Source organism: Palaemon carinicauda, chromosome 42 (genome assembly GCF_036898095.1).
Source record: "Palaemon carinicauda isolate YSFRI2023 chromosome 42, ASM3689809v2, whole genome shotgun sequence".
Taxonomy (NCBI): domain Eukaryota; kingdom Metazoa; phylum Arthropoda; class Malacostraca; order Decapoda; family Palaemonidae; genus Palaemon; species Palaemon carinicauda.
In genome coordinates this window covers 22,220,309-22,244,592 of record NC_090766.1, presented here as the reverse complement: position 1 = coordinate 22,244,592, position 24,284 = coordinate 22,220,309, and the positions used below count along the sequence as shown (strand labels likewise).

At 34.2% G+C, this 24,284-nt stretch overlaps 2 protein-coding genes across 9 annotated transcripts in view; both read right to left on the bottom strand.

Annotated features, from left to right (window-relative positions):
- The window catches only part of LOC137633285 (ras-related protein Rab-33B-like), a 116,604-nt gene extending 108,771 nt beyond the window's left edge, over positions 1–7,833 (bottom strand). For both annotated transcript variants that reach the window (XM_068365498.1, XM_068365500.1), the window contains exon 1: positions 7,718–7,833. In XM_068365498.1, coding sequence (XP_068221599.1) covers positions 7,718–7,720 — 3 coding nt within the window. In that variant the 5' untranslated portion in view covers positions 7,721–7,833. The remainder of the gene's footprint in view (positions 1–7,717) is intronic.
- Positions 7,834–19,424: 11,591 nt separating this feature from the next.
- The window catches only part of LOC137633316 (chondroadherin-like), a 267,884-nt gene continuing 263,024 nt past the window's right edge, over positions 19,425–24,284 (bottom strand). For 3 of the 7 annotated variants that reach the window (XM_068365549.1, XM_068365550.1, XM_068365548.1), the window contains one exon: positions 19,427–21,348. In XM_068365549.1, the coding sequence (XP_068221650.1) occupies positions 21,223–21,348 (126 nt within the window). In that variant the 3' untranslated portion in view covers positions 19,427–21,222. Of the gene's footprint in view, positions 21,349–24,284 lie in introns of all 7 variants that reach the window. The other 4 variants (XM_068365551.1, XM_068365552.1, XM_068365553.1 and 1 more) reach the window with 3 other exon arrangements.

Sequence of the window (24,284 nt, the reverse complement as noted above, 5' to 3'; positions counted from 1 at the left end):
ATGAGAAATAATGAACAATTAAAATCAAAAGATATCTTATATACAAGCTATAAAAAGACTTATGTCAACCTGTTCAACATCAAAACATTTGCTGTAAGTTTAAACTTTTGAAGTTCTGCCAATTCAATTACCCGATTAGGAAGATCATTCCACAACTTGGCCACAGCTGGAATAAAACTTCTAGACCCAAATGGTATTTTCCCTTTATTTTTTATAAAGACAGCAGATTTCTTAGCTCTAAAGTTATGTTAGTTTGCGTAAGTTAGCAAGGAGCGGAGCTTTTAGCACTTGTTGGAGAATTGGTAATGTTACTCCTCTGTGTAAATGTGTTTGTGGTAGCTCAAGTCCAACTGATTACCGCCCAATTTCCATAACTCTCATATTATCTAAAGTTTTTGAACGTCTTCTGGCAAAACGTCTTAATATGTTTGATGAAAGTAATCATCTATTCCCTAGTTTATAATTTGGTTTTCGTAAAGGCCTTGGAGCATGTGATGCCCTTCTTACAAACTCCAATGCTGTACAGAAATCCATAGATTGTTGTCAGGAAGTTCGTATGATTGTCCTTGATTTTAGTGCTGCCTTTGACCGTATTAATCATGATACCCTTGTTTTCAAACTCAAACTTTTGGGAGTGGGTGGGTCGTTTCTTAGCATTATTATGGATTTTTTAAGTAATAGACCTCAAAGAGTTGTTGTTGATGGGCACCATAGTGAGTATAGGAATGTGATATCTGGTGTTCCAAAGGTTAGTGTTCTTGGCCCATTGGTTTTCATACATACACATGACATGTGGTTTGCCCTAGAAAACAAGCTTGTTGCATATGCAGATGATACTCTTTGCATCAATTCCATCCCCTGAATGTAGATCTGGGATTGCTGAATCCCTTAATAGAGATCTAGCTAAATTTGTGCATGGTGCAAATTATGGGGTATGAAGTTGAATCCTAATAAAACTCAAAGTATGATTGTAAGTAGGTTAAAGACAGTAGCTCCTCAACATCTGGATCTCAGTATTGATAATGTTTCTTTAACTTTGTATGATTTTTAAAATTTTAGGTGTGATTCTCGACAGCAAATTTACTTTTGAGAAACACACTAGGTTTATGTCTCCTTCAGTTGCACAAAAAATTGGTTTATTGAGAAAGTCTTTCAAGATTTTCGGTGATCAATCTATTCTGAAGAAGTGTTTTAATTCTTTCATTTTACCTTGTTTTGAGCATTGTTCTCCAGTCTGGTCTTCAGCTGCTGATTCTCATCTCAATTTGTTGGACAGAAACTTACGGTCTATTAATTTCTTATTCCTGATCTAGATATTAATCTTTGGCACCTTCGTTCAATTAGTTCATTATGCATGTTGCATAAGATTTTTCATAATTCTGACCATCCTCTACATTCAGATCTTCCGGCACAATTCCATCCTGTTCGTAATACTAGGCAGGCAGTTAATTCTAATAGCCAGGCCTTCTCCATCATGAGGCTCAATACTACACAGTATTCTAGAAGTTTTATTACAGCTGTGACCAAGATGTGGAATGATCTTCCTAATCGGGTAGTTGAATCAGTAGAACTTCAAAAGTTCAAAGTTGCAGCAAATGTTTTTATGTTGACCAGGCTGAGATGAGTCTTTTTATAGTTTATATATGACATATCTGTTTTGACGTTGTTACTGGTTGTAGAATAATTTATTGTTAATTTGTTCTCATCATTTATTTATTTCCTTGTTTCCTTTCCTCACTGGGCTATTTTTCCCCGTTGGAGCCTCTGGGCTTATAGCATCTTGCTTTTCCAACTAGGGTTGTAGCTTGGCTAGTAATAATAATAATAATAATAATAATAATAATACTGTGTAGCATTGCGCCTCCAGTATATCAGCTGTTTAGGAAAGAAAAAGGTTCTAAATATTTGGTGAATTCCAGATGTTGCGAATCTTTGAATGTGGAAATAGAGAGTGGCTAGTACCACTCATCATGGTAGTTTATCGAGAAGTTGCCTTTTATTTTATTTTTCTTTAATAATTCAATCTTTATTTTCCTGTCTTTTCGTACTAAACAAAATCAATGTACTTCGAGTTCCATCCAGTATATCAACTGTTTGGGAAAAAAAAAGTTACAGATCATTTGGCGAATTCGAGATGCGAAGATTTGAGTTGTCAGTTAAAGCAGAAAACTGGGAATTAGAGTTTATAAATGAGAAGTCTTTTGATATCATTACTGAATAAATTCAATTTGAACTTAATTTCATTCAATTCATAATTGAATATGGCGATATTTTGATTTTGAATCTTGAATTGAATACGTTATTAGACTCGGTAAACCTTATTTACTAAAATGTGTGTAAAAATATGAGATGGGGTCCTGAAGATTGATGAGTACGAATACATGATCAGATAAACACATATTACATACTGGGCTGTCTTCCTCTTAGATTCGATTGGATCAGTGAATTTGGGGTATATAGCCTCATTTTTGGTTCCTGTGAGGCCATTCAGCGCCTAAGTGCTGGGGGAGATGATGATATTATTATTAATTATTATCATCATCATCATCGTTATTATTATTATTATTATTATTATTATTATTATTATTATTATCATCATTATTATTATTAGTAGTAGTAGTAGTAGTATTGCTGTTGTTGTTATTAGCTAAGCTACAACACTAGTTGGAAAAGCAAGATGGCATAAGCCTAAGGGCTCGAAAAGGGAAAGTAGCCCAGTGAGGAAAGGAAATAACGAAATAGTAGTGTCTGAGTGTACCCTCAAGCAAGAGAACTCTAACCCAAGGCAGTGCAAGACCAAGGTACAGAGGCTATGGCACTATTTAGTAAATATTAGATGAGGTTGCACAGCAAGATGGAAGAAAGGAAGAAGGAATGGATGTAAAGTAGAGTGATATAAAGTAAGTGGAGCTGAAGCCTAAGGAACTCTGCGATGACCTTCAAGTAATACCTACAGTACACGACGTGAGGTGTACTGACGGCATTACCACCTTCGAGTGCTTTCCCCATTGGAACCATTGGGCTTGTAGCATTTCTCTGTGTTAATAGTGTTATAGTTTAGCTTTCAATAACAACAACAACAACAATAATAATATTAATAATAATAACTAGAGGGACACTCACTAGAGCGCAGACCTCCATCACGGCAACCCATTTCTCGACCTTGACCTTTGACCTTAACATGTATTAAGTGGCATGGATTATGATGCACTCAAATATGGTCCAAGTTTGAAATCTCTGTGACAACGAAGTCTAAACTTATGGCTGATTATGTGAATTGGAAGTTTTGCTTGACCTTCGACCTTGACCTTCCAAAATTTAATCATTTCCAGCTTCTTACATAATAGTTAATCCCTGCAAGTTTCATTACCCTATGAATAAAATTGTGGCCAGAAAGCTGTTCACAAACAAATACACACACACAAACCGGGACAAAAACTTAACCTCATTCCAACTTCGTTAGTGGAAGTAATAATAATAATAATAATAATAATAATAATAATAATAATAATAATAATAATAATAATTAAAGAATCAAGACTTATGACTTAGGCTATTCAGCACCGATGAGTGATTGAGGGTTAAACCTCTCAAATGGACAATGAATGAAAAGTTAGAGGTTGGACAGAAAGGAATCAAGAGCGTAGGTAAGTAGCCTACCTTAACCTTAAATCCTTGTGTGTGGCTATTACAGGATCATGGCAGGACAGAGGAATCCGGTGGAAATAGCAGCAGGTCACAATGAGGTCAGCAGGACAAGAATTACAGACATATGCTTTTCAATTATTGTATTTCTTATACTATTAATTAACATTTTAGTCAAGACCCTCTTATGGTGAATATAGATGTTTTTGGTGGGGAAGAACTGTATAAGTCTCTCTAAGAAAGTATTCTGCATCAACTATTTTACTTATTTTGATTTAAGGCCTGTTTTCCTGATACTGTCACACACAGATACCCTGAGCCCTGCGTGGCCTATAAAGTCTGTTTGTCGTATACATTATTAGGTATAGAGTATCAAACAGCGCATTCCACGTTAAATGTCAAATCCACATTATCGAAGAACTCATAAAACCAGAAAGTTTTCAGCTTCTTGAAAACAATAATATCTTCAGTCCTTCTGATGGCTAGTGAGAGTTTGTTATATAGTCTTTGGGACGCATATTTGAAAGCTCTAGAACCTACAGTAGAGAGGAACACTTTGGCTCCAATAACTGGTAACATAAAACCAACGAAAGTAAAGTTATGACTAACTATTGTGTATATATATATATATATTATATATATATATATATATACATATATATATACATATATATATATATATATATATATATATATATATATATATATATATATATATATATATATATATATATATATATATATATAGCCGCTCACCATAGTTTTTTAATTCCAACTCGGATAGTGAAGGTGTTATGTGCTTTAAATTCAGCGTAACATACAGTAAGAAAATGGCCCCCTTACAAAGCGAGCTCCACTCCTTACAATATCCTTTGTAATTCAGCCTACCAGGTAACCTTAATTATGGGACTCTTCCAAGACCTCTCAAATTCTGCCATTGCATTTTTGTAATAAGATGCAATTTTATGCAATAAATGGTGGGGAGCATTTAAAGGTTCAAAGGCCGCACATGAATGGAAGAGGCATGAGACAGTGACACTGCCCTATCAAGCAGGACATGCCCTAGAAAGTGACGATATATACATATGATCAGCACACAAGCCCCCTCTCCACCCAAGCTAGGATCAAGGAGGGCCATGCAATGGCAGCTGATGACTCAGCGGATAGATCTATAGGCTCCCCAAACGCTCCATCCTTAGCTCACAAGGATGGTGAAGTTGCGGTGACCAAAGAAACTAACGAGTTTGAGTGGGACTCCAACCCCAGTTTAGCGTTCACTATAGTCAATTTTATTTAGCGAGGCAGATTTGCACCTACTCGCAGGGATGCCATTTTAGCTCGGAAAAGGTTCCTGATCGCTGATTGGTTGGACAAGATCATTCTAACCAATCAGCGATCAGGAAACTTTTCCGAGCTAATAGGGCACCGCTACGAGTCGGTGCAAATACGCCTCATTAAAAGAAATTGACTATAGTCATCCTGCATTGGCCAACCTACGGCGATATTAAATTCTAAAGAGTACATTCACCTTTTAATTTCTACCATAAGTCCAAATTCTACTTCACTTTTAATATTTTCGATGGAGCAAAGCGTGACAAATTATTAATACTTTCAACCTATATTTATAGGAAGTGTTATAATCACTGAAAGCGGAACAGTAAATCTTAATACTTGCCAATTAATCTAATTAAAAGTGCGTTAAATAATAATTTCTTAAGGTGACACTATGTAATTTTACCAAATTTGTTTGTCTTTTGAGATAAACTAACCAAATCTTGTGTGTTTTGGGTTCCCCGCTGCAACTCTTCAAGCGATATCTAAGGATATTGCAAGCAAGTCTTATAGTATGTCACCCGTTTATGTGACTAAAATATCTTAAGGCTTCGAGCTGATGGTCTGCGGTTTCTCCCAAAGGATAATTCTACTTTAATGCTGTGAAACACAATTAGGTGGGAAAAATCCTCTCAAATTTAATTGTAAAAAGCAAGGAAAATTAATATTTCCCCAAAACATCTCTACTCCTCCAATACATATTAAATAGATTTGGATCTTGTAATATTTAGCCGAATTAAATCAGCTGAAATTGACTGATTCGGCGTAGCATTTGAAACGATTAAATAGGGCTGATTTATTCTGACTTGTCTAAATTTAATATCGACTTGTACATACAAATATTTATCTTCACCAGACTGATAACTACGAAATATAAAATCGACATCGACCTGTGATTGCGATAATAAAATCAATCTAATATGGACGTTTGTTAAGAATTATAGCAGTATATCAAATTGATATAGATCTACTTTCAGAATTTATAGTTAAACAATGTTTTATATCCTAAAATGTATCAACAACTAGCGAGTAGACTTTGGTGATATTCATCGCATAATCAATCCCTTATTTTCAAGGGCAGTTTTCCTGGTCCTATCACACATGAAAACCCCGTTCTCTACAAGATGTTAGTCGTATACAGTCTTATTTATTTAGAGTATCAACCAGCGTATTCCGCATTAATTGTCAAATCGAAAATCGAAGCCCTTAGAAATAAAATAAGAAAGTCTTCAGCTTCTTTCGGACTCTAGCGGGAACTTCCTATAAAAAGTCCAGGGGTAGCATATATGGAAGCTCTACAGCCAACAGTAAACATAAATCGAGGGTCCAATAACTTTAAACTATTTGTAACTATTCTCGTGTCGATAAAATTCATTTGGCTTCTCGATGTGTAGCAATTCTCTTGTATATTTTGGACATCCACTTCTAATCAATGGCTAAGTCATTGCACAAATCTTAAACTCTATTCTAGATTTAATAGGCAGTCAACGTAATTCAATTAAAATAGTGGTGAACCATTCTCGGGGTGGGACACCTTTTATCAATCTTGCTCCTCTGTTTATTATGTTTTGTAATTTCTTAAGTTGTAAAACACATTACACTTTTAATTCATTCCCCACTTTCGAAAAAAATCACGGCTTAGTTTAAATTTGGCTTTACGGTATTTGCGGCACATTGTCTGGCGTCGAGGTCAGTGATGTAGATTTAACAAATGTAATATGGGATTTAGGATTAACGCCAATGAATGAACTGTCGTGAGGTACGAAGTAAAATTGATAATAGTCATTCTTTATCAAAACGGAAGGCTATATAGAATTTAATGAAAGTGAAATCATGCTTTCATAAATGTCAGAGAAAATTAGAAAATTAATATAACAAAATCTACTAATATCCTCTGCAGAACAAAGGTCTCAGCCATGTCCTTCCGCTCGCGTCTATTTATGGCCATTTTATGCCAACCTATGCCAGCAAATTCTCTAATTAAATATGGCAATTATTCCACGAACACTTTAGGCAAAATTAGGGGTTTAGTGACGATGGCAACTATTAATCAGAAGGTATGCAATACCTAATTAATTTCCCAGTAAACACAATTCTATCTGGCGTTATGAAAGACTACTGCGATCTAGGAACCACAGCCAGGAGACAAGCGGTGTGTGTGTGTGCGTGTATAAACAATTTCACGGTGAACACCAAAACTTATGTTCCTACCTAACACAACATAGTGAGCCGTGACTTTCTCATGGAAGTGACGATTAACATACACAAACAACCACTTCACACAAAGATGTACTTAAACTCAAGGACTATAAACCTTGCTGATGCAAGACTCCTAGTTTTTACTCATAGTCGGAAAAATATGAACGGTGCACGGGTAAAGTTACACAACTTTACCTAGCTTGGTGAAACCGGAACCTTACAATGGATGGTTTTTTAAATGGTAGAACATTTTCGAAAACGACATATTCATGGCATGGAAAATACGATTTTAAAGACATTTTCAAAATTACCGAGATTTTATCCTCGTAAACTTGAGTCATCCCAAAAACAATGGCTTAATTAAGCAGTTCTCTGTGTAGGCTACATGACACGTCTCTAACTATAGCTTCAGAAATCAACAGTCGATTCGAACTACCTTTAGTTTTTCCCTCAACAAGGAAACAAGTTTAGGATACTTTGTGCAAACGGTTTATAGAGGAAACTAAGCAAATAACCCAAAATTATACAAGAAATCAAATACCATGGATCAGTAATGTCGAGGAGACAATTAGGCCAGACCTTTTCTTGTAACACTCGAAAAAACACTGGCTAGGGTGGAGCGAATCAGCGTAGTCGTGGCCAATGTTTACATTCTACTAACCTAAGTAAGGAAAAGTCTCTTCGGGGAGACTTATACCTAAGGTTAATTACCGCTATAAGCTTTTATAATCGCTATTACTATTATCATTATTACTTGCCAAGCTACAACCTTAGCTGGAAAAGCCGGATGATGTAAGCCCAAGGGCGCCATCAGGGAAAATAGCCCAGTGAGGAAAAGAAACAAGGAAATGGTAATTAAAAATTGAAATAAAATATTTTAAGAATAAGAACAGTAGTCTTACTATTCTTGACGGAGGAAAGAAGTCAGTAAATCCTAATAGCTTTGGATTTTGTATGAATATTTTCCAAATATTTTTGCCTTTTAAAAGATTTAGATTTATGGAATATGAGCAGGAACTTGAGACAAGGAACTTATGGAAATTTTTTAGTTTCTGTGACGATGTGCAGTAGAGCCCATAGCTGCTGTATTTAGTGTATATAATTTTGTTTGAAATGGATTTTTTCATGATCCTAGCTTACCTGTGGAGAGAGAGAGAGAGAGAGAGAGAGAGAGAGAGAGAGAGAGAGAGAGAGAGAGAGAGAGAGAGAGAGAGAGTAATGTTTTTGTACAGTTTTCTCATATTTATTCATCTTTTTGCAGACACTTGCTAGTTGATTTGTCCCATAAAATCTGTTTATACCATTATCCTCATGAACATCATTATTTTCATTATTTTGCTTGAGGGTACACTCGGGCACACTATCTTATTTCTCTTCCTCTTGTTGTTTTGAAGTTTTTTAATTTATCCTCTTGTTATTTTCAAGTTTTTATGATTTATATATGAAAAATTTATATTAATGTTATTATTATTCTTAAACTTCTCTTGTAATATTTCCTTTCCTCACTTTGCTATTTTCCCTGTTGGAGCCCTTGGGCTTATACCATTCTGCTTTTCCAACTAGGGTTGTAGCTTAGTAAGTAAGTAAGTAAGTAATAATAATAATAATAATAAAAGGGTAGGCCGAGGCACCAACCACCCATTGAGATACTACTGCTAAAGAGTTATTAGATCCTGTGACTGGCCAGATAGTACTACATTGGATCCCTCTACAAATACACCGAGTGGTCTGGCCTATTCATTTACACTTCTACTCTGTCCTCATACACCTGACAACACTGAGATTACCAAACACTTCTTCATTGCTCAATGGGTTAACTACCTCAATATATTGTTCAGTTGCTACTTTTCTCTTGGTAAGGGTAGAAAAGACTCTTTAGCTATGGTAAGCAGCTCTTCTAGAAGGACACTCCAAAATCATAACATTGTTCTCCAGTCTTGGTAATGCCATAGCCTCTGTATCATGGTCTACCACTGTCTTGGGTTAAAGTTCTCTTGCTTGAGGACGCTATTCTATCTTGTTTCTCTTCGTGTTTTTGTGAAGATTTTTTAGTCTATATAGGATAGATCTAATTCAATACTGCTAATGATCCTAATATATTCAATTTTGATAGTTATTTCTTCTCTTGTAGTTTGTTTGTTTCCTTTCCTCACTGGGCTACTTTTCCCTGTTGGAGCCCCTGGGCTTATAGCATCATTCTTTTCCAATTAGGATTGTAGCTTAGCTAGTGATAATGATAATAATAATAAACAAAAAAAAGCAATAGTACTGACATCAGCAACATAAACAAAAATCGTCATCTTAAAGTTCTCTTCTGAGCAGGTAGCTTTAACCTTCGTCTTCCTCTTCTTCACAAACAATTAGCGACTTGAAAAGGAACCTGGAAAAAAAGAAGAAAAAGTTGGGAGTTTCGGTGTCATTAAAGACAATTAAAACTCGCCCGAAACAAACTTCCAGTTTTCGAGAGAAGACTTGGCAAAAGGCGCTCTCGCGCGCACGTACAGAGGATGTCCTGCGCGCATTCTTGGGTCTGGTAAAGTTTGCCGTTAACCTTTTCACTAGTGCTCTCTTGTTTGACAGTTTTACTTTCTCCCTTTTATTCTATTCTTTATTTTCATCAAATTGGGAGGAACCTTATTTTATATGTATTTATTGGATGAAAACAAGTGGGTTGCATGTATACTATGCATGTAGGCCTACTCATTTCCAAGATAGGACAATTACCTCTGAATTAACAGTTGTTGCCCCTGTAAAGAATCAAGTGTCTGGTAGTTATGTGACTGAGGTGGATCAAATCTTCAGTGAAGATTGTCGGACGAAGTCCTTTGTAGATCATCGAGACTGAAATATCACAAAATATTACGTGGATTGAAAGAATATTTATGTCTTTAAGCACCCCCCTTTAGGGGGTCAAGATAACATGTGTGGAGGATTTCATATAAAAACTTACATATATATATAAACCGGCCCCCCCCACACACGTTATATATTCAATTATATATATATATATATATATATATATATATATATATATATATATATATATATATATATATTTATAGAAGGTCCTTAACTTACAAACATTCGGAGATACAAACATAAATCCGACTGAAATCATAAATCTCAGATATTGTATCAAAAGTTCATAATGAAATACTGTAATATAACAATACTACATAATTTAATGCAGTAAGCAAAACAACATTTGCATTATGAAACAGGATCATTTGTTGACTTTCGTAGATGAAAATCGTAGGTACGTGAGTTAGGTGATGTCTATCCTAGGTGAAAATTTAACAAAATTCGACTTACAAACTTCTTAGAACCAATCAAGTTTGTTAATTGAGGACTTTCTATATATATATATATATATATATATATATATATATATATATATATATATATATATATATATATATATACACACACACATAGTCTGTTACCTTACCTAACCTTACACAAAAAATATAGAACATTTAAGCCATAGGGCCCGGTGATGGAACCTGGAGGGCCATTCTTGCTAAACACTTACCTTGGCAAAGAGAACCCTCTGTCGACGTAGCATAAAAAAAAAAACTCCATTTCAGGAAAAAATAATAATTTTTTTTTTTAAAGGTTTAATTAAAAGAGATCTCATCCATTGTTACAACTTTATTGGTTCCATCCATCAATTCTTGACAAGGATCAAGTGACAGCAAAATAAAGAGCCGCTCACAGCGGCTTTATAAAACGTATTCATAATCAAGAACAAACAGAGAATTCCCGATGCCACGAGCAGAAAGTTCACCAAGATCACTTCAGGCGGGAAAATTCTCTTCTAACATCATCGTAGTCTCGCACTTAAAATGGTCCTTGTGCTTTGAAACGAATAATATTAAATGTCTTTCGCCACCTTTCACTAAGGGAGCCATGTGGAGGAAAAATATCAATACAAAAGTTAGCCCCTGTTGTCTGACAGCTCTGGTGTGTGATGCAATATGTCTGTTGTCCTGGTTGTGTGCTGAAAGCTCTTGATGTGTGATGCAATGCTTGCTGTCTTGGTTGTGTGATGCAATGTTTGCTTTTCAGGTAGTGTGTTGACAGCTCTGGTGTGTGATGCAATGTTTGCTGTCTTGGTTGTGTGATGCAATATGTTTGCTCTCCAGCTAGTGTGTTGACAGCTCTGGTGTGTGATGCAATGTTTGCTGTCTTGGTTGTGTGATGCAATATGTTTGCTTTTCAGGTAGTGTGTTGACAGCTCTGGTGTGTGATGCAATGTTTGCTGTCTTGGTTGTGTGATGCAATATGTTTGCTCTCCAGCTAGTGTGTTGACAGCTCTGGTGTGTGATGCAATGTTTGCTGTCTTGGTTGTGTGATGCAATATGTTTGCTCTCCAGCTAGTGTGTTGACAGCTCTGGTGTGTGATGCAATGTTTGCTGTCTTGGTTGTGTGATGCAATATGTTTGCTCTCCAGCTAGTGTGTTGACAGCTCTGGTGTGTGATGCAATGTTTGCTGTCTTGGTTGTGTGATGCAATATGTTTGCTGTCCAGGTTGTGCGCTGACATCTGGTGTGTGTGTGTGTGTGTGGGTATGTGTGTGATGCAAGATATTTGCTGTCTTGGTTGTGGGCTGACACCTCTAGCATGTGATGCAATATGTCTGCTGTCTTGGTTGTGTGATGCAATATGTTTGCTTTTCAGGTAGTGTGTTGACAGCTCTGGTGTGTGATGCAATGTTTGCTGTCTTGGTTGTGTGATGCAATATGTTTGCTCTCCAGCTAGTGTGTTGACAGCTCTGGTGTGTGATGCAATGTTTGCTGTCTTGGTTGTGTGATGCAATATGTTTGCTCTCCAGCTAGTGTGTTGACAGCTCTGGTGTGTGATGCAATGTTTGCTGTCTTGGTTGTGTGATGCAATATGTTTGCTCTCCAGCTAGTGTGTTGACAGCTCTGGTGTGTGATGCAATGTTTGCTGTCTTGGTTGTGTGATGCAATATGTTTGCTGTCCAGGTTGTGCGCTGACATCTGGTGTGTGTGTGTGTGTGTGGGTATGTGTGTGATGCAAGATATTTGCTGTCTTGGTTGTGGGCTGACACCTCTAGCATGTGATGCAATATGTCTGCTGTCTTGGTTGTGTCCTGACAGCTTTGGTGTGTGATGCAACATGTCTGCCGTCTTACTTGTATAGGCTCGTGAATCTTTGCTGCCTGGCATCGCAGTCTTCTCCTCTTCCCCAGGCACAAAACGTCTCCAGCCAGACCAGCAACAAGACATCAGTTAAATAACCGGAGGATAATTACAAAAATAGATCATAATAATAAATGGCTGCTGGTCTGGCTAGAACTCGGCTCTTTCTCATCTACGCAAGAAAGAAGAAGAGATGGAAAAGAACTGGCTGAGAAAAATGAAGAGGGAAATGGAATAGTCACGTGGGGGTCGGGGGGGGGGGGGGAGCATGGAGGGAGAAGACATAACAAGAGAAAATATATATACTGCAAGATCTTCTTCAATAAAGCACAAGGGATAAGATCAACAACAAGGAATGTAAGACATAATATAAAATGTCTCGATTTTTATTTCTCTAATGACCGGTCGTTGGAGGGAGAGTTAAAGGGGGAAGGGGGTTAATAACTAGATGGATATATATATTTATATAATCACCAGTCTGCATTATACTACAGACTCTGAAGGAAGCAAAACTCAAGATTGAGTTTCGAGTACTTTATTCGTTCCTCTTTTATTTTCTCGTAAAAGTTAGTCCAACATTTTTTTTTCGGCAAGGAAAAAAAAAGAAATGAAAAAAAAAAAACAAAACAACGGACAGCACGAGAACAGTTAGACACAACCACACACATTAACATACTCATTTCGGTAAGGCTTTCGCTTTGAAATGACTGGTTTTATTTTTAAGATAAAACTTGCACACACACTACATTCAAAGCTAACAGTAGACGGGCATGATGAGTGGGATTAGCGAAAGAGGAGGTGGAAGTAAATAAATCAGGGGATAAAGGGTGGAATTGAACGAACAAAGACACAAGGATTCGACCTAAATACAGATTCAGATTCTAGGGAAGAGTTCCAAAGTGGCTGGAGTTCCAGAGCAGTTGGAGTTCCAGAGTGGCGGGAGTTCCAGAGCAGTTGGAGTTCCAGAGTGGCTGGAGTTCCAGAGCAGTTGGAGTTCCAGAGTGGCTGGAGTTCCAGAGCAGTTGGAGTTCCAGAGTAGCTGGAGTTCCAGAGCAGTTGGAGTTCCAGAGTAGCTGGAGTTCCAGAGCAGTTGGAGTTCCAGAGCAGTTGGAGTTCCAGAGTGGCTGGAGTTCCAGAGTAGCTGGAGTTCTAGAGTAGCTGGAGTTCCAGAGTGGCTGGAGTTCCAGAGTAGCTGGAGTTCTAGAGTAGCTGGAGTTCCAGAGTGGCTGGAATTCCAGATTAACTGGAGTTCTAGACTACCTGGAGTTCCAACATGACTAGAGTTCCAGAGTAGCTGGAGTTCTGGAGTGGTTGGAGTTCCAGAGTGGCTGGAGTTCCAGAGTAGCTGGAAAAGGATTCCGGTGTTTCAACGGTATCCAGTGCTTGGAATAACTATCCTTAGAAGGATTTCCAACCGAGAGAGAGAGAGAGAGAGAGAGAGAGAGAGAGAGAGAGAGAGAGAGAGAGAGAGAGAGAGAGAGAGAGATTTTCAAGTCTCTTAGAAGAAGAGAGTGAAGAGAGTCCTATTAGATCTATGTATGTACAAAAGATATGATGAATAAGAGGAATATAAATAAAAGGAGTTTCTTTACATGATATGGTTAATCCTCTGATACGAAAAAGTTCATTTCTGAAAAAACGATATGTGTCCAGGTATGGTTGATTGCTTTTACAATTGTAAGCAAGAAATAATCTGTCTGTTTGTGCTTCATATTCATATATACATAACTCCGAGCATATATGTATAAATGCATATACACACGAAATCTAACATGTTGCATTTTTTCTATATATTGATATACACATGCAGGCGTATATATGAACATTATGCATGGTACACGTGTGAATACATATGAATATTAATATAATGACACACATATAGACATGGGTATCCATACATCTACATACATGTATTACAAATACTGTATATGCAATGACCTGTACCTATGCAGTTCGCATGTATATATTTACACAGGCTGAAAAATATCGTCTTATAATCTACAGAGCTAAAAATCAACAGGAAACATGTTAGTTATAGAGGGAGTAATCCGTCAAGCAGCAACACTAACAGTACAATGAAATGCCATGCGGTAGAGCTTACCCTATTTATATATATTTCTATTTATAAACGATCCACAAAAAACTCCCTAATTAGACTAATTAACCGATTTGTTGACATCTAAAAGAGCGTCGTCACCTGTACCTCTTAAATTTTTCTAATTTTTCTTTCCTAATATCATTTCTGCTCTTGTTATAAATCTAAAGGCGAGAAAGAGAGGATCTGTTTTTTTTTTAGATGATTTTCTTTTTTGTCATGTACTTCCTATCCTGAAAACTTTTCTTTCTGAAGTCTTTAAAATCTTCCTCTATCTTTCGTGAACGATACGAGACTTGTTCCAGAGAGACCAAGTCCTCCTTCTTTCAAAGGCGAGTGGAAAGTCGCCATTTTAAATGCAACAAATCAATGTTCTTTGATTGATTGAATTTCTCATTCAAAAGACTCGTCCAGAAATGAAACTCCGCACACCATGTATATGCATATTTTATATGTATATCAGCATCACTTGCCATTTATAATATGTAGAATAATGATAACGATTAAAATCATCTGTAATTGTAATAACAAAGTTTATGGACTAGACAAGCAACCTACTTGCTATACAGTACTCCCAAAAAATCCTCTTCTTTTCAAATCTTTACAAGAAAATATAGGAAAAAATTTGTAAACGGAGTCAGTCTTCGCCAGTCCGCCTCTGGTAGGGGACCGACGAAGAGACTCTATCTCTATACCATTAAAGTGTAATAATATGTTCATTTTCTGGTCATAGTTATTCTATTACACACTATATTATCATTAATATAATTATTATTATTATACATTTGTCACACATCATCATACATCTAAAACACAGACAAACTCTGAAGCAGGTCGTGAAGGAGAAACATCTAACAGAAAAAAAAAGAAAAAAAAAATGAAAAATCATCGTTTGTCTTTCGAAAGAAAATTGCTCTCATTCTGTGTTGTCTTCTATTTAAAAGAAAACAAATAAAGACCTAATTTTTTTTTTTTTTATTCTGGGAGACAGTTGCATATCACTATGTGCTTGGTTGCAAAAAGACTGAAATTGCAAATAGTCTGAACTTAATTTCCTCATTTTTACTGACAATTCCTTAAACTAATTTCAGTGTTTTCTCACAACCCAAGTGAAATATTTTAATCAGCGACGTGTAGTCTTTTAAAAATCTTTTAATCAAATATATTCTTTATTCAAGAAGTCAAAGTCTCAATAGACTATCTCATTTATGCTCCCAGTAATTTCTGTTACAAAGAATTCATCATTTTTCAAAGATAAACCCAGTGATATTCTCAAGCAACAGATAGCAACGTTATTAAAATCAGGCTAACAAAAAGTGGGTGTAATTGAAAATACAGTCACCAAACAAACTGCTTACTATTTGAAAGACGATCACAAAAGATTTATATATATATATATATATATATATATATATATATATATATATATGTATATATATGCATATATATATATATATATATATATATATATATATATATATATATATATATATATATATATGTTTGTATATACATATATATAATATATATATATATATATATATATATATATACTATATTTATGTATATACATACATATTTATATATATACATATATATAAATAAATATATATATATATATATATATATATATATATACTGTATATATATATATATATATATATATATATATATGTGTGTGTGTGTGTGTATGTATACATGATGTATACATCATATATATGTAGTCAATATATCTATATATGTGATATACACAATATATATAGATTATATATATATATATATATATATATATAAGTATATATAGGTATATATATACATTCATATAAATATGTATATATATACGTATATACATATATATATATATATATATATATATATATATATATATATATATATATATGTATATGTTTATATATATAAACACACACACATACTGTATCAACAATCATTTCATTATATTCCAAAAATTTTAAGAGAAGCTGAAACTGCCTCTCAGGGTCCTTTAGCCTTGAAAGAATAATGTAAGGAAAAAAAAATCACAAACACCTGACTCCATCTAAAAGCTTAATACTGCACTGTTACACAGACTTGAATGAAAAGGAAGGAAAAAATATCATATCTCTTTTCTCCTAATCTACAAAAAGGATTGGCTGGCTATATCAATATGTACTATGACTATTTTGAAACATAGCATATGTGTGGTATTCATAGTAACTATCAAAAAATCTATGGTACATTTATCTCCAGAAACTTAACAACATTATCTGCTCCGAAGTTTATAGAACAACCCCACATTATTCACTTGTATTTCTTCATTTCTCTTTATTCCACTTTCCTTTTTTTTTTTTCCTTTGTCCTAGTTTCCGTTAAAAGGAGAAAGGAAACAGTCATCACAACAAAATCAGGACAATCATGATAACGTCATCTTGATAATAAGATGAAACATCGTTTCAAACTTCACACTGAAACTCCAGCGAAGGGATTCGCCTACCCAAGTGTAAAAAAAAAAAGAAAAAAAAAGCAATAAAATAGGCAATTAAAAATTACACTTAATACAATTCAGTGTACAAACTGTAGATTCACGTAGTTCACAGTTCCACACATTTCTCGTGAATATGACACTGATTTAAAAGAGCGTATCAAGGAACCGTTTATCTTCAACTTTTCTTTTCCTGAGACGCTGATGTTTCATCCTTTGTTTATTTGTTTTGCCCATTTGTTTACCTAGCAGTACAAGATGGAAGTGACAAGACAGAACATACCCGAGAGGCATTTACTAACAACTGACCTCAAAAATAGACATTATATTGGAAATCCTGACAGATGAATACAACATACCTCACCTCCCTTCGCCACTCTTCCAGAAGAAGAAGAAGCGACACATAACACAAATGCCTCGTTAGTTATTTTCTGTCTGTTGTAAGTCAGCTTTAACGTCAAAGTGGAGGTTGTTATATTGTCACATATAATGTGCTACACAAACTATTGTTCTGCTTTCTGAAATCAAGAAGATACGCCTTGATCCTACTGCAGCTCGGTTTATTGTTTATTATCACCAACCAAACGGGAAACGAATTCGATGATCTAATTTGTTTCTATTTTCGAAAATACTACAACGCACTAGCAGGTTGAAGAGCTCTATCTACATACCTACAAGAATGAAAATATATATATATATATATATATATATATATATATATATATATATATATATATATATATATATATATATATAATGTATATATGTATACATATATATGAATAAATATAAATATACACATATATACAATATACATATATACAAATATATATAGATTTAGATTTATGTATATATATATATATATATATATATATATATATATATATATATATATACATACATATATATATATGTATATATATATATATATATATATATATATATATATATATATATATATATATATATAGTATATGAATGCATACAAATGTTCGTACACAATACAAGTGTCGACATTCGTATTGTATAAGCACAACCTGGTAAGCTTGCAATGAGAAAAATAAAGTATCCATTCATATATAGTTTTTCTCCTCATTTGAATTAAAATTTTGCAACTCTTTTAAGCAAACAATAAAAAACCCAATAAACTCGAATAACGCAAATTTTGATCGTCATTTTATTTGCTTGAAACAATTCAACCATGTTTATGTTTATCAAAAAAAAAAAAAAATGTTCTAGAAGAGGTCACTACTGCTTAACTAATCCATCACCCTGAGGGTAAATCTACCTGTTGCATATAGTATTTATCTAAAGAATTAATGGCCTAAGGTAGAATACCCTCGTCTGATTTTCTAGAGACAGTAGATACATTTTTCCAGACCTCATCGGTTCCAGGGAAATATCTAATATACTTTCGTCTACTCACGTCACAATTTTTCTACGAAGCTGAGACTCTTCAGTGCTAGGATACCGTAGACCTAACCTATCTGAATGGAATTAAGAAGGGAACGCTTTCTTACTACTAGTTGAAACTACTGGTGGTTATACTTCGGGATACGTGAGGATTAGTATTGTTTACACTTTGCCAATGCTCACAGACTTCGCGTCTCCAAACGCCCTACAGTGCATTAAGATGATGAGGGGAATGGCAAATCAATTTAATGGGATCTAGCAAATTAGTAATGATATACTGAAGTCAAAGTCTCAGGAAATACTAATAAGAAATTCAATTATTAATCGAATTTGGTAAAATACAATTGTAACTCATTAAATCTAAAAAAACACCATAGAAAAAAAATAGAAGCATTTTCATCGTTAGAAAATTGTATTTATTGGTGATTAAATGATCGGAAAGCGAAATTTTGTTAGCTTCATAGTCCGTAATATCCTTTATAAATATTTCTGCAAATGAAAAAAAAAATATTCTTTAGCATTTAATTACTGATAGAAAAGTCTTGATGTAAGAATTAATTTCTCAGAGTAATTTTTATTTTGTAAATTTTCCCAAATATATTAATAAAAGATGAAATTTCTTATATGTTTAGAAAATTCAATTCATTAAAAAAAATGTAATTTTTCAACATGATTTAAAAATCAGATACTTCTAATGATATTTCTAATCATATTAATATTAGTTATTTCAATATCAATAATAAAAATTTATTTAATAACCTTTTTAATAATAATAACAATAATGATAAAATTCTTAATCGTTTTAGTGATGATATTATTTCTAATAATTTCAACAACAACAACAACAAAAATAATAATAATAATAATAATAATAATAATAATAATAATAATAATAATAACAATTTCGTTTTATTCTTTACTTTAATGTCTCAAAATAAATATGGAATGACATTAAAACTTGATAACTTAATATTTCATAATTTCATACATGTGCCATCAATAAAGTACGAATATATATTCTTTCTAAAACTTTAATTACCTTAGCCAATTCTTCGAGAAAAAAATATATTCAACTGGAATTATTATCAAAAAAAAAAAAAAAAAAAAAAAAAAAAAAAATCATATTAATTGTGCATGTATGAAATATCCGTGACTCGTGGTAATTCGCTTTCATTTCTGATTCAGGTTTATAATATTGTTTTTATCAAGATAAAAATCAACTTTTCTAAATTTATAACAAGAGCCGATATTCATACTTGAGAAAAAGTTGGGAATAGATTTTTATCAAGTCAAATTTTACTTTTTAAAATCACTAGGTCGCATAAAGGATAACTGATTTTTTAAAGAAATAATTCTAAAAAACTATTCTAATTACTGAAAGGAATTTTAAAAATTGCAACTGAAAGCAATCAAAGAATAATTTGAAAAAGTGAATCTGAAAGAAAATTTCATCAGTTGACCTAAAACATAAAAAAATCTTTTAAAACAACACCCCCAAGGTTATTTAGGAGAAGTAAAATGTCTGTCTCTATACATAGGCAGCTGTAACTCATACAGTCCAACAGGAAGGTATTTTAAATGATGCTATGTAATCTCCTGTACATTATCTCACTAAAAAAAAGGGGTAAAAAATATGGCAACCATAGAGAGAAAAAAGGCACGTACCGACCACTGCATCCATACACTCTACGATTACATATCTACTTTCATTACATATATATCTACTTTGATATATGTATATATAGAGAGAAATCTATGCAAAATAAGTCTCTGTATACTGACATTTTTTGCTACTATATATATTCTCAATAAATATTTTTTTTTGTCCTATGAGACTATCGTAACTCTTAATTAATTCATGCAAATTCATAGACGAAACTAAGAACTAATCCTGAAACGGAATTTTTTTTTCTCTCGAATCCGATGCAAGATAAACTTTAGGGGTTAAAGTAATTTAGTCCTAAGATGTACGTTCAATGTTGCTTAATTACTTACTTGCAATTTACAATGCTCTACATCTGAAGGCGGTATACACTAAGTTTTCCAGCGGATGCACCGAATGGATTCAAAGGACCACAGTTATAAACAATAGTTGGCTTACGATGCTAATCAACTATGAAATCATAAATACTGCCATATACGAGATGATGAAAAAAAAGTCTCGACTAATGGCAACTACAGCATAACCTATGCATCCAACCCAGTTGCTAGTTTCATATGTATATATACATATGTTTATTTATATATATTCTTATCTTTTTAATATTCATATATGTCTATCACACACTGTAAATTACTTGTTTATTTACAAGGACTCCATTTAACATTAAAACCGGACTCGCTTTCTCTTGTACTGCTTCATCGATGGCTACCTTGGGCTGTCTCTTTTTTGGAACAAATACCTAACGATGAAAACCTTGATCTGGTCTTTCCAGCTTCTGCAGGGGTTTGGGTCTCCGGCAAGTGCTGGCTGGCTTGCTTGGCACCCACCAGGATTACGGTCTCAGTGGGGAACTATAGTCGCCGCAAAGATTCCGGGCGAAATAAGGTCCACCACCTGATGATGTCATAACCAATGGCGTTGTCTCTCACGTTAGCAGCGGGCACAATACATCCCCTCACAAATTTGAAACTGTACTAACTTATAATCACTTTAAGGGGATGTGTTGTGACCGCTATTAACGCAGGAGACAACATGATTGACTATGACGTCATCAGAGGGTGGGGCTTATTTTGCCTGGAATCTCTGCGGCAACTATAGTGGAGCCAAAGGATTATGAGGGGTGGGGTATAGGAGGACAAAGGAATGGGAGAACACTGGCAGAATATGTTTTTCCTCACACTCTTGGGGTCATGACGTGAGGATGGGCGAGAGGGGATCCTCCTCTTCCTGTTCACCAGTTGGCTGGGTTGTTCAGCCAAGGATTCTCCGAGAGATAAGAGCAGTACGTCGAGACAATGGCCACGGTCGTCAGCAGCGGAGAGCAAGTCAGCATGCTGGCCGAATCGGGTGCTCGAGGCTGAGGGGGAAGAGAATCAAGAGAGAGAGAATGCTATCAATACCGTACAGGTGGTTCACTCGTTAAGGCATACTTTCGCCAATCTGCTAGCGCAAAACAAACGCCTAATGGTAATGATAAAAAAGAATAATAGGAGTAGTGGTAGTTAATATGTATCTTGGGGGTTTGTTTGTAAAACATACCGTAAAATGTATCTTTATCTCTTTTATTTGTGGATGTTGTTATTTGATAATGAAAGATAAATGAATGGAGATATATATATAAACTTAGATCTGATCACAATAATATACATTGGTGGGGAAAAACAGTATGCCATGACCATAGAGTTGTATATATTATAGACTTTTGTTTATTTCTTTGTTCTCACCAGCAGAAACTACGAATGGAAATGATCATCTTCAACTGCTTTACTTCTTTAAGAAACAATTTATGAATACGATCTACCCGGCTTCATATAGCAGATAAAAAAAAAACAAAAAACAAAAGAAGACTCCTATGAGAACTTATTAACGTTCGCCATACAGAAACAAACAGCAATTAGTCTAACTAAAGGTCAGGCCAAGACTTCGGGGACAACATTCACTCAGAAGCACTCAGGTCAAGGTCATCTTTTCTTTGATTTTTGGTCAAACTCAGACAGGGTAACCTTGAACTTATGTGTTATAGCAAAAAGAGAGAATAAAAAAAGAAAAAAGTGAGACTTGAGCGAATCAAGGATTCTGGGGCGTAGGACATGAGCCACTCGCAAAAACGACCCGAGAAAAGGAGCAAAAATAAAATAACCTGTTTCAAGTGAAACCTGTGATCACCTGTGACGTCAGCGCTCTTTGATTGGTGCACGAAAACAAGAAAACAACGACAAATGAAAACAAAGAAGCATAAACAGAGAATGACACAGTTCCATGTGAAAAGCAGCGATGTCAGAGGTGGTTTGAGGAGGGGGAAATAGAATATGTAGTGTTGACTAATGGCAAAAAGGATTTTCCATGTACGATGCAAATCTGTCTTGGAAAAGCGTTTTATCAGACTCATGTCCTTCTTCTCAGAATACTTGTGTCACAGGCAAGCCTTCTTGATCGTTTATCTCGATATAGGTTAGATGGGATTAGTGTTTAGAGATCTATATATATATCTTTTTCTTTTATTACAGCTGTCAGCCGAACCCATCTCGGGTTCTGTTAAAGTGCTCTGATTAAATCATACATCATGGCAAGAAGAAGTTCAAACAACTTCTCGCTGGTGGGTTAACTTGTCGGAGGACCAAATCTAAAGATTATATACATCTATGCGTGCTTTTATTTATATCAATGAGGCAACGAACTTGAACAAACCGTATTCCAACTCTGTTTGGAAATAAAATGCAAACGAAAAGTGAAAAACAAAATCAGAACAAGATCACTCAGATATCAATGCACAGAAGTGAATGAGGTACGTGATAATACTGTATATATATATATATATATATATATATATATATATATATATATATATATATATATATATATATATATATATACTGCATGTATATATAAGTATATATACACTGCATATATATATACATCTATATATATTTATATATATGTATACATATACATATATATATTTATATATATGTATACATATACATATATATATTTATATATATGTATATATGTATATACATATATATATATATATATATATATATATATATATATATATATATATATATATATATATATATATATATATCAATGCACAGTATTGAACCACATCCAGCAAACTAAAAGATAAAGTTAAAATAAGAAAATGAAGAAAAAAGCATAACTAAACGAAAAACACAAACAAAAATAAAATACACAACCAATAAAACAGCATAGAAGAAACAAAAAAAAAATACAGAAAGAAAAACCGAAAAAAGAAAGAGATAGAGAGAAAGATAGAGAGAGAGACTCATGGCAACATTAATAATGGCTTGACCTTCTTTATGAAGTCTTCCCCTCACCCCCCCTAGACAAGTAGGGGAGGGGGGATGGAGGGGGTTGGGGTGGAGTGGATCGCTTACACGGCCTCTTTTACAAAGCCTCAAAGATTAAGAGTCAAGTTCGTGTTGAAGTAAGATGGACTAATCAAATTCCAGTGAAAAGAATTATGTTATTGAGTTTCAGTGACAGAGCAGATGATCGTGTTTCTTTTTTTTTTTTTTTTTTTCAAAGGTCCACTAAGACTTAATAGGGAGTGAAACGGAGAAGGCAAACGCAAGGAGCTGGAGCTTTCTTGGGAGGAGAAAGAATAACTAATAAGGTTGAGAGCTTCAAAACAAGGATAGCAGGAGGATCAATAAATACGGAGTAGAAAATAGCAATTGGTAAAGTAAATTGAAAATAGAAAGAGGAATAAAACGAGAGAAGTAAACGTGAATCAAAGCGAGAAACCTATGAGTAAAAGAAACATGGAAACGGAATACCAATGGCTGAAAGGAAATAGCTGGGAATACAAAGGAAAAGAGATAAAATAAAACAAGAAAGTTGGAAGGAACAGGAAAAGATTAAAGAGAAACCACAGCAATACTTTTATTTGTTTCTTTAATCCTTTATTATGTATAAATTATTTTCTTTAAAAAAAATTAAACTTGACAGACACTTGAAATATTAAGTAACTTGACTTTCACGTTATTTCTCAGCTCCTCTTTCTAAATTGTAAAGAAAACAAAGAAAAGATTTAGATAAATCTTTCATAAATCTAAAATGAAAATAAATAAAGGCTTAACTACTAACTTCACGTACTGGAAAAGATCTCACGATGAATTACAACGGTACGCTGGTGTGAAAGTTGTGTAAAAAAATGTGTAAAAAATAAATTGTGAAAGCTCTACAGAGGTCATGTCTTTAAATTGTGAAAGTTGTACATAGATCATGTTTTTAAATTGTGTAAAAATAAATTGTGAAAGCTCTACA